At 55.2% G+C, this 14,579-nt stretch overlaps 1 protein-coding gene across 3 annotated transcripts in view; it reads right to left on the reverse strand.

The window, feature by feature from the left end:
* MAN1C1 (mannosidase alpha class 1C member 1) overlaps positions 1-14,579 on the reverse strand; it is a 131,770-nt gene that overhangs the window by 10,131 nt on the left and 107,060 nt on the right. For all 3 annotated transcript variants that reach the window (XR_004481678.2, XM_004266670.3, XM_049695624.1), the window contains exons 6-8: positions 9,704-9,830; positions 6,485-6,578; positions 1,210-1,325 (exon numbers count right to left, since the gene is read on the reverse strand). Coding sequence is in view for 2 of the 3 variants with exons in the window: in XM_004266670.3 (XP_004266718.1) it covers positions 1,210-1,325; positions 6,485-6,578; positions 9,704-9,830 (337 nt within the window). In the remaining variant the exon portion in view is untranslated. The remainder of the gene's footprint in view (positions 1-1,209; positions 1,326-6,484; positions 6,579-9,703; positions 9,831-14,579) is intronic.

Genomic DNA, 14,579 nt, shown 5'->3' on the forward strand with positions numbered 1-14,579 from the left:
TGTGATCATTTTAGACGCTGATAATAATACGCCTCAGGTATGTGAGGAGAGAGAAGCCGGGGAAGGCTAATTCAGTGGCATCTGAGTTGACCAATAAGCAGGACCCAGCCCCCTGGATGATACTCCAGGTAGAAGGAACAGCAGGTACGGAAGCCCTGAGGTGGGAACGAGAGCTCAGAGGGCAAACGGGAGAGAGCTCAGAGTGACTGGCAGTCCCAGATCAGGGACTGCGGGCAAAGGTGAGGAGTCTGGTTTATTCCGAGCGCTAAGGGAGTCACGAGCAGAGGGACGTGCACTTACAGCTACTCTGGCTGCTGCGGAAGAACTGACTTAGAGTGGGGAGGGCTGGAGCGAGGAATCCAGTTAGCTTAGACCACGGCGGTAGCAGAATAGATCCAACCTGCTCAACGTACTTGATGAGGAAACTGAGGCCCGGAGCCTGCCCAGTGCCTTTTCTTTAGTTGGGCTCAAAGGTATCTATTGATGGGGCTGCTGGGATTCTAACCGACTCCCCCTCTGTCCTATAGTCTCCGCCTCTTTGGAGGGACCCATCTGAGCTTAGCATCCCTGTTCACCCCATGCCCTGTAGACAGACCAGCAGAGCTGAGGGACAGTGGGGAGAACCTGGTGGCTGGCTTTGGAGACCTGGCTCTAGCTCCAGCTCTGCCAGTTCTGTGCTGTGTGGCTTTGACCAAGTGCCTTGCCCTCTCTGGGCCTTGGTTTCCATCCACATAAAGAGAAGGAAGAGAAGTGGGTGCTCCACTGAGGGAGGCCCCTCCCAGCCGGGATGTGCTAAGTGTGTCACCTCTGGTTCCACAGGAAGATGGCCGAGGGTCTTGCTTTGGCAGCCTCGCTTGGGGGCTCCTAGTCTGGCTGTGTTCTGGGCTCTGACACATCAACAGAAACACAGACACCGTGGTTGCTGAATCAGACTGCCTGCTGCTTCCTGTGAGACCTCGGACAAATGACTTCACCTCCTTGAGCTTGGGTTTTGCATCTGTGAAATGAGGATGCTCACACGGCCCTAATTTCAAGGTGTTTGAGAAGAGTCAAGCAACAGGCTGGGGAGGGGACTGTCTTGTCCTCCCTCTGGGAGGACAGTTCACCGTAGGGGTGTGGTGGGGAGCAAGCCCTCCGGCTCTCAGGAACCCACGTGGGAACCGGTGGCGAGTGACTGACCACCCATGAAGAATCAGGCGCCTGTCTTACCTCCAAGGCTTCGTAGTACATATCTTTAGCCTCCATATCTGTCTTGGCCGACATCAGCCAGGATTTGATCAAATATTCGTAAAAACTGTCCCCGAGTCCTCCAACCGAGACATGGTCTGTGAGGGGAGAGAGGACAGGAACATTATCTCCACCTGCTGAGGCCGCCGCGACTCGGTGGGGAGCGAGCATTTAATCCGCAGCCTCGGAGCCCCCGACAGAAGGGGGGCTGGGAGGAAGGCATGGCCTGCGACCGGGGGAGCCAGGGCCAGCTTGAGCACCATCGTCCCTCATGGAAATGCAGGGGCTCCTTCGGCTGCTATAAATCATGTCATCGTGTTGCTTTTGCAGGCGGAGGACGGGGCAGGGTCTCTGGTTATTAACCGTAAATGGGTTGCATTTCTTGAAAAAGATAATCTGGTGGCAGGGAGTTCAGAGATTTTTATTACCTGGTGACAAACATGGTAATTAATGCTGGGCAGGTTCATAAAAGGCCGCGGAAAGGAGCAACGAGAGGCTTAATTTAGTTGGTCAGAGCACAAAGCTGTTCTGGGAAAGCCAAGTTTAAGTTTAGCAAATTGGGATAAATGGGGTTCAAAGGAGCAGAGGGAAGGAAAACCGGGTTTGAGGAGCCCTCCGTCCGCCCTGGTGGAGGAGGAACTCCAGGTGTGGCTGAACGGGCAGGTGTCTCCACCCAGGGCTACCCCAGGAGAGGGATGGCTGACAGAGGAGCACTTAATTACAGAAGCAAGACACGGCGGTGCTTCAATCACAATTAACAACAGGGAAACACAAAGGCGTTTAATAGATAAAACAAGGAGAAAACTGCGGCTCCCTGTTAAGCAGCAAGACAGTGAGGAAGGGAAGGGGGTGGAGGAAGCGGGGTGGGGGGGATGGGAAGAGGATTTTCAGCTCCTCTGGAGAAAGAGGGGTTAGAGGAAGAGAGGGGAGGGAAAGTGGGTGGGGGGAGAGAGAAAGAAATAGAGAATACAGCAACAGCTACCCTTTATCGAGGGTCTACTGTGGGCCGGGAGCTTTACTGTATCATTTATAACAATCTTCCCAAGAACCCTGTAAGGTAAGCACTACGAACCCCATTTCCCAGATGGGAAAACTGAGAGTGAGCCTAAATAGCTCGGCCAAAGCCACCGAGCTGGTAGAGCTCTCACTTTCTGCAGGTTTACACAGTCAACCAGAGAATGAAAACAAAGATGCAGAGAGAAAGAAAGGGCAAGTGGGAAGAGGGAGGGTCAGATCAAAAATCAGAGGGTCAGACAGCTGGGAACCAGGAAAGGGGGCTGACAGGAGGCCCCCACAGTAAACAGGGGCCCCCTCCAGCCCCCTCCGTAAACAAGCCCCGGCCCAGCAAGGGTTCAGGAACGGAAGGAGCACTAGTGAAAATGCGAACAGACCAGGTAAAGCCTGAGGCTTAGGGAGACGTGCCGGGGGGACCAGCGTGGGCTGGACTTTGTTACCTGAAAAGACGGAACCAGCACAGCGTCCCCCTTGCCCCTGTTCCCAGGGGGAGGACACAGCTGGGCAAGCCCAGAGGGAGGGCAGGGCTGTGCCAGGCCCGGCATGTGGATGGCGTGTCCACGGCCGGGGCGCGAGGTCTGTGCAAGGCAGGGGTGGGGAGGCCGGAATTCAGACCGGGGCAGCCTGCACAGAAGGGGCCCCCGCTCATGGCACTCAGCCGGGGGCACGGGCACCTCCACGCTCATCTCCTGGGCTTGCCTCCTCTCACGGCTCCTCTGCCACCCCAAACACTGCTAGCCCCCTGCCCACTCTGTCTCACTTGTGATGACCCCTCTGCCAGGAATACCCTTCCCTACCTTGTGTGGCTGACACCCCCTCACTGCTTCACCTCAGCTCGGAAGGGCTTTCCTCCGTGTCCCCATAACATTGAGGTCCCTGCAGGGTGATGTGAGGGAAATAAGGCACCTGCACCCTCTGGCCCAGCGCCCTCTTGCGGGAAGTGCTTGGAGCAGCTGTCCCACCGTCGCTAGGTGCGAGCCTTGCCCTCAGCGGCTCCCAGCGCTGTGTCATCGGTACCTGTTTGTGGGTCTACCTCCCCCGCTAGGCTGTGGGCTGTGTGGGGAGGGACCCTGTATGACTCGCATCTATGCCCAATACCTGTGTGGCACACTGCAGACGCCCAGTAAGTCCTGAATGAGAGAAAGGCAGGCATGTGGGGGCTGTGCTCAGAAGAGCCTTGAACGTCAAAGCCAAAGAGACTGGACTTCACCATGTGATTGCAGAGTGTGTGTGAGGGACAAGGTCAAGGGCTTCACCTGGCAGGTGTGCGCGGGAGACGGGAGCCAGGTCAGCAGGAGTTCCACAGGTGTTTGAGATAGGACACCCTCTTGGGGACATGTGTATAGTCTCCCGGGGCCTCAGCTGCAGTGCACAGGTGGGGGGTGTCTTCCCCGCACCGAGGGGCACGTGGGGAGAAGTGCAGGAGTGGGAATTAGAGACGTGGATCCATCATTAGCTCAGGGCAGGCCAGAGCCCCTGGGCCTGTCTCCTGATCTGTAAAATGTAGAAGGGAGAGTTGGTGTGCGTGAGCAGAGATGGGTTCTGCTGCTTCCTGATCATGTCAACAACGCTCCCACCACACTTGGCAGCAGGAGGCAGCCACCCTATACGCCTGGGAATCGCTGGCGGGAAAGTGGCATGAAGCTGGGGGAGGTGGCCGGGGTGGAGCTGGTGGGCAGCTCACACTCCCACAGCCACGGGAGAGAACCTGGACTTGCCACTTCCCTCCCGCTGAGGAAAGTGTGGGATTCGGGCAGTGGACAAGGAGGACGAGCCACGCCAGGGGCCAAGCCAAAGGGCTGGCAGCTCTTCGAGCTCTCAGCGGCTCTGCTAGGACTGGTCTCTTCTGTGCCTGCTGGACCTATCCTGGCTGTGCAGTCCTAGCGGCAGGAGAGTCTCAGCCTCCCCGGCTACCCTGAAGTTGAGCTTCAGGCAGGAGTGGGGAGCAGGTGAGAGCAGAGGTCTGGGACTGGGATGCAGCCCTCATTAGCCCTTTGTCTCTTTAAGGGGCAATTCCTCTGGTTGCAATGGGCTACGAAGAGGATTCCAGGAGAGAAAAGAATGTGAACTTAGCTTATGCAAGTGGGAAATGTTATCATTTGCTGGAAAATTACACAATCATCAAAAAACAAGAACAAAAACAAAAAATACTAAAAAGACAAAAACAGACCAAAACACCCAAGGAAACCACAGAAAACCTGGGATGACCCCAGGCGCCAAAGCCAGGGGAGGAGGAAAGCAGGCACCCCGGTGATCAGGGCTTTCTTTATAACCTTCCCTCTGAAATTTGGCAGGCCTGCGATTCATATTTTATTAATATGAGACAATTTTCCATATGTGACTGACTCTGCCCGGCCTTGCGACCCCAGGTGCAGCCTGAAAAGAAAATTATGCTTCTCAGCGGGGAAGGGGAAGAGGGGGGCGGCTCCCCTGTAATTTGCCAAGGTAGCTATTCAGACTGGGAAGCACGCCCCTCTCCTTCTTTTTATGGGTTTTGCTGCATTGTCCTGGAGCAGCTAAGGCGGGGAGCTGCTTAGTTTATCTCTTTACCCAGTCAGGCCTTGCAATTAAAGGCAGGAACGGTTATTGAACTGTCTCTTCCCATGGCCATAATCTGTAATTCAAACCTTCATTTTCTCCCGGCACTTTTGAATTTGGCAGTGTGTTTTGGTTAAAAATACTTTGCATTTCTGGGCTTCCCTGGTGGCGCAGTGGTTGAGAGTCTGTCTGCCGATGCAGGGGACATGGGTTCGTGCCCCGGTCCGGGAAGATCCCACATGCTGCAGAGTGGCTGGGCCCAGTGAGCCATGGCCGCTGAGCCTGCGCGTCCGGAGCCTGTGCTCCGCAACGGGAGAGGCCGCAACAGTGAGAGGCCCGCGTACTACAAAAAACAAAACAAAACAAAACAAAACAAAAAAACTTTGCATTTCTGTAAGTGGTTTTTGCAGGAGGCTCCTGGGGAGTGAGGTCATCACCAAGGAAAATTCCCCGGTCGAACTTTCTGGGTCTCCTGGATGCGGATCATGGAGGCTCTGGGATGGAAGGACAGGCCTCTGCAGTTTCCTCACGGTATCCCTGCCGGCTGGCCAGCTGGCCCTCCAGGCCCTGCTTGCATACTTTTGGTGATGGGCGCTCATGACCATTTGGGACAACCCATGTCATCTTTGGAAGATGAACTGAAGTCTGTTTCCTGCAGCTTCTGACCATTGCTCCCACGCCCCTCTACGGTGCACAAAGAACACATCTCCAGCTCTTCTCCCATTTTGCAGGAGAGGAAACCAAAGCTCCAAGGGATGAAGATTCAGGCATGCAGTAATTAGACTCAGGTCTACTTTGTCGCTGAGCCCTTGCTAATGCCATAACAATTGGGGCTGGAGGCAGGGAAAGGGAGAGGGGTCCTTTTTTGGGTAGAGGCAGTGGAGGTAGGGGCTCTGGGCAAGTCTTGGGAAGCCCCTAGAGGCAGGGCCCATGGAACCTGCTGCCCCCAATTTGTGCTGACTGTGATCACACAACCAGGGCCTCGGACAGAAGGGCAAGGCAGAGCAGTGCTTCTCGATAGGGGTGCAATCCCAGGAGGTGGAAGACTTTAACACTCCCCTGCCTGAGAGACCTTCAAATCCCATTGTTTCAGTGGGTGGAGCTGGGGGCTGCGAATGAGGCTCCAAAGGTGACCCACAACTGTCTGGCTGAAAAAAAAAGCCTCTGAACATAAACAGCAGGAAATCCTAGGGCCAATTCTAACAGGTGTAAGATACCAGTGATGAACTCCTGATTTTTATATGGCTGTATAGTTAGGGTCTGCTTACACATTTTTTAAGAAATTAAAGTTGGAGGTAGGGAACCAGATGAAAGGGGCTGGGAGAGGATGCATGGCCTTTCTTAGAGCTGCTTTTGGAGTAAACTTCTAACGGGAGCACCCCTGCAAGTCTGGGGGAGGATGAAGGAGGCTTCGGTGGGCACTGTAAGAGACGGAAGGCTGGAGACAGCTAGCATGCGGGGGACGCACAGGGCAGGGCCTCACTAGCCAGCAGCCACCACATCCGTCACAACAGCAATGGCAACAGAAACGAACACTCCCCACGATGCCCCGAGGGTGGCATCCAGGAGCTCCGAGCCAATGCCTTGCTGGTACGTGGCTCCAATAAGTGCACTGCTCCTCACTCAGCTGGGTGCCTCGCCCAGCCAGGCCGGGAAGCTGGGCAGGAATCCGCTGGAGGAGGGGCAGCGGCGCCCCTGTACTCACGTTGCATCCAGTTCCCGCTCACCGGGCTGAGGAAGTTGGGGTAGAGGCCGAAGGGCTTGTCAATATCCCTAAGGACCTTTCGGATGTTCCTGACCTGCCAAGAGATGGACACCAGGCACGTCTTCATTCTCTCCAAGAAGCCAGCCAGGTCCCAGCCCACTGAGGACTGAGGCAGCTGGTTCGGGTCCAGAGAGGAAACCATTCCGACGAGGCAGGAAGGGAGAGCTGTGTAACTAGCAGCCGGCTCCAACCCGGGGGTGTGAGGCGGTCCTGCCCCTGTGTTCAAGGGCGGGGTGAGGCCACAGTGGGGCCTGACCCTCCACCTCTGCGCTGACTGCTCTGCCCGGGGCCCTGCCACTTGCCCCTCCCCCACCTCACCCCTTCCTCATTGCGTGTGGATTTTGGGGACGGGTCTTTTGAGGAGGGCGTTCGTATAAGTGACAGTAGCTCATTTGTAAGTGCTAGACAGAACTGTCTTTTTAACAGGTCAGAAACGGTTATATTGGCAATTTCACACGGTTCAGCTTGGTAACATGTTATGTTATCAGATACTGTGGGAACCGTTCCAGAGGGGAGGCCTGCGCCCCTCAACATCCCTGTACCCTAATAGGCATCTCGGGGCTTTATTAACAACAGCTACAATGCTACAACGCTGTCAACGTTTCTCAGTTGCTGTGAGCCAGACCCATTAGATACATTATCTCCAACCCTCATAACAACCTATACGGTATTATTATCTCAGTCTAACAGACGAGAAAGCCGGATCTCAGAGAGCGTCAGTCACTTGCCCATGGTCACGGGGTTTGTAAGTGGCAGAGCCAGGACGTGAGTCAGGCCCCTCTGACCACAGGGAGCAGCCCCGGCTCCAACACGGATCAGGGCAGGGACCACGCAGCAGCGAGTAGCAGAGGCCACACCCGCTGGATCAGGAGGCTGGATCTGCAACCTTTGGGGCTACAAAGGGCACAATGCGGGATTCAGGAAGGCTTGATCCATCAGGGTCTGCTGTCTGGCGGTACATGAAATCCTCCCAGCACAGACTCTGCAGGACAGAAGGGCCCTCGGGGATGGAGCTGTAGCACGCTCGCAGATTTATCTACAAGGTAAGGAGCAGGGAAAGCAGCCTTTTAGCTGTCAGACCTTTCTTTCCGGGGGACGGCACTTTGCTTTGCCACATCAGATCTCATATCCATTTATGTTAACGGAGCCCATTATGGCGGACAGGAATGTGCTTGTACCCGAGTTATTCTCGACTGTCCTTGTGGTAAGCAGTGAAACGGGCTAAATTAGCTCCCCCGGAGGGTGCGGGCGCTTCTAGAATTTGGGCCAATTTGTTGACTGCCAATAATCGCCTCTGTGGGAGGCAATGACTGGCAGATGAAAGTAGCTGGAGAATGTAAATGTAAAGACACAGAGAGACCATGAGGTGGATGGACCCTTGAGAAAAATCCGGAAGCCTGCTGAACTGATCTGGTCTCGAAGAGCATGGGTTTCAGAGCCAGAAAGTCCTGGGTTTGAGTCTCGGCTTTATCCCTTACCAGCTGGATGACCCAGGACAAGTGATTTAACCTCTCTGAGTCTCAGTTTCCTCCTCTGTAAAATGGGGATGACCCAGGACAAGTGATTTAACCTCTCTGAGTCTCAGTTTCCTCCTCTGTAAAATGGGGATGACCCAGGACAAGTGATTTAACCTCTCTGAGTCTGTTTCCTCCTCTGTAAAATGGGGAACTGGCCTCATAGGGTTGGTGGGAAAATCAGAGCTACTATACGGTACCCAGCACATCGTAGGTGCTCAGGCAGTGGTATCTCCAGACTAGCAGGAACTAGAGCAAGCTGCTCGTCTCACTCTGCTCTGAGCCGGCCATGGTGTTCCTAGAGGGGTCTGGCTCAAGAGCAGTGGAAATAGGGAGGCTGGGGGCAGGGAGGGCCTGGAGGCAGGAAAAAAGACCAGAGGAGAAGACCGATCGGAAGTGGGATTGAATTTATTCCATGAGCTCTTGAGGTGGGGTATCCCAGGGAGGCAGAGTCCTCTGAATATAAGGAAGAGCTTCTGAAGGGAGGTCTGACAACACAAGGGGCTGTTTGAGGCTGGTAGTGAGCCCCAGTGCAGAGGAAGCAATCAAGGGGTTGAAAGCTCTTCTTTGAGCTTCTCAAGAAAGCTCGGGTGGATTCCCACACTGAGCAAGCAGTGGTCCTAAACCTGGCATCAAAGAGCACATGGGGGCTTATTTCAAATACAGACTCCTGGGCCTGGGGCGACACTCAGAAATCCGCTTCGTCACCAGCATGCTAGATGATGCTTTGGGGCTGGTCGGCTGACAAAAGACTGAGAGCCACTGGGTAGAGGTGTGACTCTGTGACCTCCCAGCTCCCTTGGCGTTCCGAGAGACTAACATCTGGGGGGAAGAGAAGGCTTTGGGAGTGGGGGTCTCCTTCTTCCTGGAGGCCAGGGCTTCATCTCCCTATAGGGGCAGGACTCAGGAAGGGGCAAGCACCATCTGAGGGTGGTGTGTGTCCACTTCTCTTCCTCGGGTTGAGGGTTAGACCTACGGAGACACTTGCAGACAGTAGGACTGCCAAGGGCTGTGACACTGAGGAACCGCTCCTTCTGGAGGGCTTCACAGCGGGGCAGGGATGGGCAGCTGTCAGGATGGACGAAGGCCTGGGTGCTAGCGCTCTGAGCCCCTTGTGGCCTTCGCCAGCCTGGTAACGACGAGAAGGAACAGACGTGAGCCTCTGCTGTGGAGTGAAATTGCTTTGCCAGCCTGCTGACAGCATGTGCTAGATGGGCATCTGGAAGGGGAAAGGCAGGCAGATCTCACTCGAAGAAGTTAAATGTCTCTGGAAAGGGGACTTTTGTGCCGGGTGGCCAATTCCTGCCAACGCAAACTGGTGCCTGGATTTCCGTTGTTGCACTTTCTCCGGATTTCACACGTGTGTGGTTGCCAGCGGGCGCACATGTAACAGGGAAAACCTTCTCGCTGGCAGCTATGTCTCTGCCGCGCCCTCTGTAGAATGCTGCTGACTCCCTGCACTCACCTTCCCTGGCGCCTGGCATCGGTTACGATTAGGCAACTATCTGCTATGCTGGCAGTGGCTGGAGGCCTTCGGGCTCCCCACACACCCTCCAGCTGGCCCGCGGTCCATTTCCCCGTCACGGGCCGAGTGCCCACCCTTCGCTCTCCGTGTGGAGAAGAGGGAGCAGGGGAGAAGACTTGCCTTTTCTGCGAAGACCTGGTTGCCAGAGAGCTGGGTGAGGTGTAAGAACTCCAAGTGCAGGGATCCAAACTCCGCCAGGATGCTGCTGCCCCCTGCCACGGCCCAGCCCCAGCTCCTGTTGGAGCCGCTGAAAGACAGAAGCAGCCTCAGTCACCCTCTGCCAGCAGGGCTGGCTCCTCTGCCCCATTGCCAGGCACTGGACTAGGAGCTTCGCCGTGCAAGCCCAGTTAACCCTCCCTGGGGGTCGGTACTATCCTTAGCCCCATTTAGCTGATGAGGACACTGAGGCTGGTGAGAAACTTGCCGAAGGTCACCCAGGCCTGTCTGACAGGCAATATTCTTTGTTTCTATGGTCAAGCAGCTTCTGCAAGACGTGTAGGCTCCAGAAGAATATTAGCAGAGCTGCCTTGGTGGCCAAGACCTGGCACACACGTGATGCTAAATTTACAGGTGATACTGATAATGCTGTCAGGGGCCACAAAGACCCCCCCCCTCAACAGAACACTATTTCTATCCACTCGTCAATGGCTCATAATCATTGTTGCTGCTTGTGGAGGGTAAATGGTGCATGGCTGGGGTCCGAAGGGGGCAGATGAAGAGAGCAGGGATCCCATCTGGCCCCTCCCCCCGCCTCAGCCAGTGCTGCTCACGGACACACAACGGCCCCTGGAACTTCGTGGAACCCACACCTGAAGGGTGGGTGGCCCTGCTAAGACCACACACCTGAGGCTGCTGGACCCTGGGAGGTCTGAGGTTAGGAATGAAAGCAGCAGGGGCTCTCGGAGCAAAGGTCTCCTCACTCGCTGAGCATGTATGTGTCTCACGAACACCTTAGATGGATCACCAGCAGGACCCTGCGACCCCGTCGGAGGAGGCTGTCAACTAACCGCTTCCTCCCCTTCCTTGAAAGTACTGGGTGCTTTCAAGGAGGAAGAGTGCAGGGGCAGGGCCTCGGGTAATCCTCCCATCTGCCCCTTTCACAGATGAGGAAAACAAGGCACAGGACAGTGAAATCACTGCCTGAGATCACACAGTAAATGGAACAGTGGGGACCCAAGGCTGCTCTGACACCAGAGCTTGTCCCAGTCACTGTGCAGCTGCTGGCCTGTCGTCTCATTACATGATAAGAGGCCAGGACGCTGCCTTTCCAGGAGCTGTCACTTAAAATCTCCCTGGGACCTGCAGCCAGGAGGCACAGGTTCAAGTCTGTTAGCAGCGAGGTCTTGGGCAAACCATTTCTTCCTGTGTACCTTAGTTTCTGTATCCGTCAGACTGAGTGAGGATAATGCGTCCCAGTCTCTGCTCCTAGGGCTTTGCGGGGATTGAGAGAGAAGAGGAAGATGCAGAATGGGGGTGGCCTTGGGTAAGCTGCTTCCTCTCCCTGATCTGAGCCCTCATGTGTATCATGATGCTCTTTCCTGTGGGACATTTAGGACAACCAGGGAGACAAGGGTCAACCTCTCTCTGCAGGGAGGTTGCGGGGTGACAGTGGGTGGGCACAGAGCGGGGTGGAGTGAGCGCCCCCTATCCGTAGGGCCTCCAAGGTGCAGTCAGTGTGTGGCAGGCTGGGGGGCTGGCTCTGCCGGGGCCTCTGGAAGCCCCTCTGCTTCCTTGCTGTGGTAGCTCTGGCTCCCTGGGAACTGGCCTCTGTCATCCCTCTGTCTCCCAGGGACAGGACCTAGGAAGGCAGGCGTGGGTCTGGGAGGTCACAGTTTGCCAGCTGAGGGACACCGCTTTATCTGGGGTGGACTGGGGCTCCCCTAAGGCTGCTCTTCTCCTCTCTGATGTGGTTTCAGGAAAGTGAGGAAACTCTTCCATCTTCCAGAAACAGATGGAATTGAGTCTTAGGATCTTCTGGAGCAGGTGATCTCAGTAAACATCCCTGCTTCCTTGGGTATCTTCCTGACTTGGGGGCAGGTGGGGAGGGATGGGTTGCACAGAGAGGGGAAACTTGGCTCCTAGATAGTAAATCAAACAACTTCCAGATGCAGGCACTGGGGCAGGCGTTTGCATCATGACCTCATTTAAAGCCCACAAGGCAAAGCATCGTTAAACCCTGAGGAAATAGGCTCAGAAAGGGAAGTGAGTCACTTTCAGAAGCTCAGAGCTGGTAGGGGGTGGAGGCAGGATTCAAACCTCAGAGAGCACTTCCCTAAGGGGTGCCCGAGACGGCCCCATAGCCACCTCGAGGGAAGGGGAAGCTGACCCCTCTCTGTCCCTCTTCCCCCCACGCCAAGAGACCTCTCTCTCCAGCCTGTGATCTCAGTGGGAGCTGCAGGTACCCACAGAGGGCTTCCTGAATAATTGATGCTTCCTGCCCTCGCAGAGAAATTCAAGGTAAAAAAAAAACCCCAGCCACCAGCCATCTTTTGTTCTCATTTTCCCCCACAGGACCCTCTCCCTCCTCTCCCCTCCCTCTCAATGCTCACCCTCCCAAGTGGGCCTCCTGTGGTCCAGCCGCCCTGGGCAGAGGCGGTTGGTAGGCCAGGCACCTTCTTCTCTCCTGCCTGGCTTCAAATGCTGGCTCCCCCAATTCCCAGCTTAGGAGACCTCAGGAGGGTCAGTGAAGGGTCAGTGAATTCTTCTAGACCCCAGTCTCCTCATCTGTTAAATGACAGTAGCCACACCTCATAGAGCCATTGTGAGATATAAATTAGGCACACGATGACTGTCATTGTTACCATTATGTAATTACGCACATCTAAATTATGTGTTGTTTGTTAGAGTTAAGTTCCTAATGTGCCAGGCAGCAGCGGTATCTTGTTTTACCTTCACATCTAACTTTAGAGGTAGATACCAAGATTCTTATTTCATAGGTTAGGATACTCAGACTCAGAGAGCGGAAGACACTTTCCCAAGGTCACACAGTAAGTGACAGTGCTGGTAGAGCTGATATCAAATCCAAATCCTAGATACTTTGTGCCCCAAATGCATCTGTTCTGGGCAGCATCCAGAGACCAGGAGGTCTTCTGATTAGCCCCATGAGGCAATGGGCTGATGGAAGCTCTGCCCTCTGCTCCCCTCCTTGCCTTTTAAGTCTCCAAGTGGAATCTCCCCCGGTGGGAGGGGCTGCTCCACAATGCCCCTCCCCAGCCTGGTGGAAGCGTCTACATGTGTGTGCCTGTGTGTACACACATGTGTGTGGTGAAATCGTTAACTCTGGAGCCAGACAGACCACGATTCTAATTCTAACTTTGCTTTGCTGCTGTGTGACCTGGGTAAGTTACCTCACCTCTCTGAGTCTGTTTCTTCACTGTTAAAATGGGGCCCACGTGGTTGTTGTGTGCTGAAAAGAGAGAACCCACGTCATTGTGCCTGGGACACAGTGAACATTCAAAAACGTGCACAATTATTACGATGTGTAAGTGTGTAGCAGAAACGTGCACATGTAAACGCATCTTTGTGTGTGAATCTGTGCACATATATAGAGGTGGGAGAGTGTGTGTGACAAAGGTGAGCCTGCGTATCTGAGTCCTCACGATTTGGGTGAGTGGCAGTAGGGTGCACAGGTGTGTGTGAGGCTGGGTGTGTGAGAGAGCCAGTGAGATTGATTCAGCTGCGGAGGCCCTTGGACTGGCCACCTCCCCGCTTCCCAGAGTTCAGTGGTCCTGCAGGTCACAGGTCATGGCTGCCCCTGCCTCCGCCTCCCAGGCCTGCCACCGGGGAGGGGGAGCGGTCACACTCACTTGGGGACCACCTCCCTTCAGGGTCCTCCTCAACGGGCAGTTTGGGGACAGGGCCTAGTTACTGCCCCCCCTACTAGGGCCCAGGTCCGAGCTGCTCACAGCCAGCCCTGCACTGACCAGGGGCAGCAGTGTGGACCCAGCTCCCACCAGCAGGCCCTCTCCAAAGGGAACACTCAGCACCACGCGGGCTGTATACATCCCTGACGTTTTCCCTGGTGGAATGGGGAGGCATTTTTAGCAATAGACTCTCTTACCCAGAAAATGAGAGGGAGGTGTTGCCAGGAAATATGCATACACATACATATGTATACAGCACTGGCAGCATGCAAACAGCCTAAAAATAAACGTGCTTTCTTAATCAGAAATGTCAGGATCTGCGGGGGATCAGGTCCAGGCTCTGCAGGACACGGGTAAGGCAGGCAACCAGGGCTGCAGCTTGTGGGGCTTGCTTGGAATCAGGGGGTGCCAATGCGTGGAGGAGGGAGGGGTGCCTGAGCTAAGTGAGGCCTGAGAAGCTGGACCCGGGACAGGGATCCAGAAAGACGGGGTGTTTGTGTCTTGGCTCCAAGACGTCTGGCCGTGTTTCTCCAAGATCAGTGTTGGTGGGAAAGGAATCTGAGCAGGGATCAAAGTGTCAGGGTCTGAGGAGTCAACCCTGGCACCGAGATGGGGGTTTGATGGGCCCTGAGGGCCCCTCCCTGGCCTGCAGTGAGATTTAAGTGACATCACACCCCAGGAATCCTTTCTGACCACAGAGATGAAGATGAAGAAGGTGAAGATGCTGAGCAGGCCGAGTCCTCCCTTCTTGGCAAGGCCCTAGAGGGTGTGACCTCCCCAGGAAGTAAGGGGGCCTTGGGCACTCCACCTGAGCCCAGGGCCCCTGCCTCCCCTCCCCTGTTGGACTGAGATCCCTGAGATAAGAAATCGCTTCAGGAGATGGAACAGAAAGTCCAGTGTGATGGACATATTACAGCCCTCCCGCCAGGCTCAGGTTGTAGGATGGTCTCAAGAATGGCCCCAGAGGGCTCCCTGGGTGCCTGGGGACCGGCACGTGCCTTCTACCAGGTCTCCAGGTCTGCTCCATGCGTCGCGAGGGTGGCAGGGCTCCTGCCTGAGGGAGGGCCAGGTGGGTATCGGGAGCAGAGCTTTTGATCTGTAACAAAATGGATTAAAACCTGGCCCCATTGCCT

Source organism: Orcinus orca, chromosome 1 (assembly GCF_937001465.1).
Source record: "Orcinus orca chromosome 1, mOrcOrc1.1, whole genome shotgun sequence".
NCBI classification, from domain to species: domain Eukaryota; kingdom Metazoa; phylum Chordata; class Mammalia; order Artiodactyla; family Delphinidae; genus Orcinus; species Orcinus orca.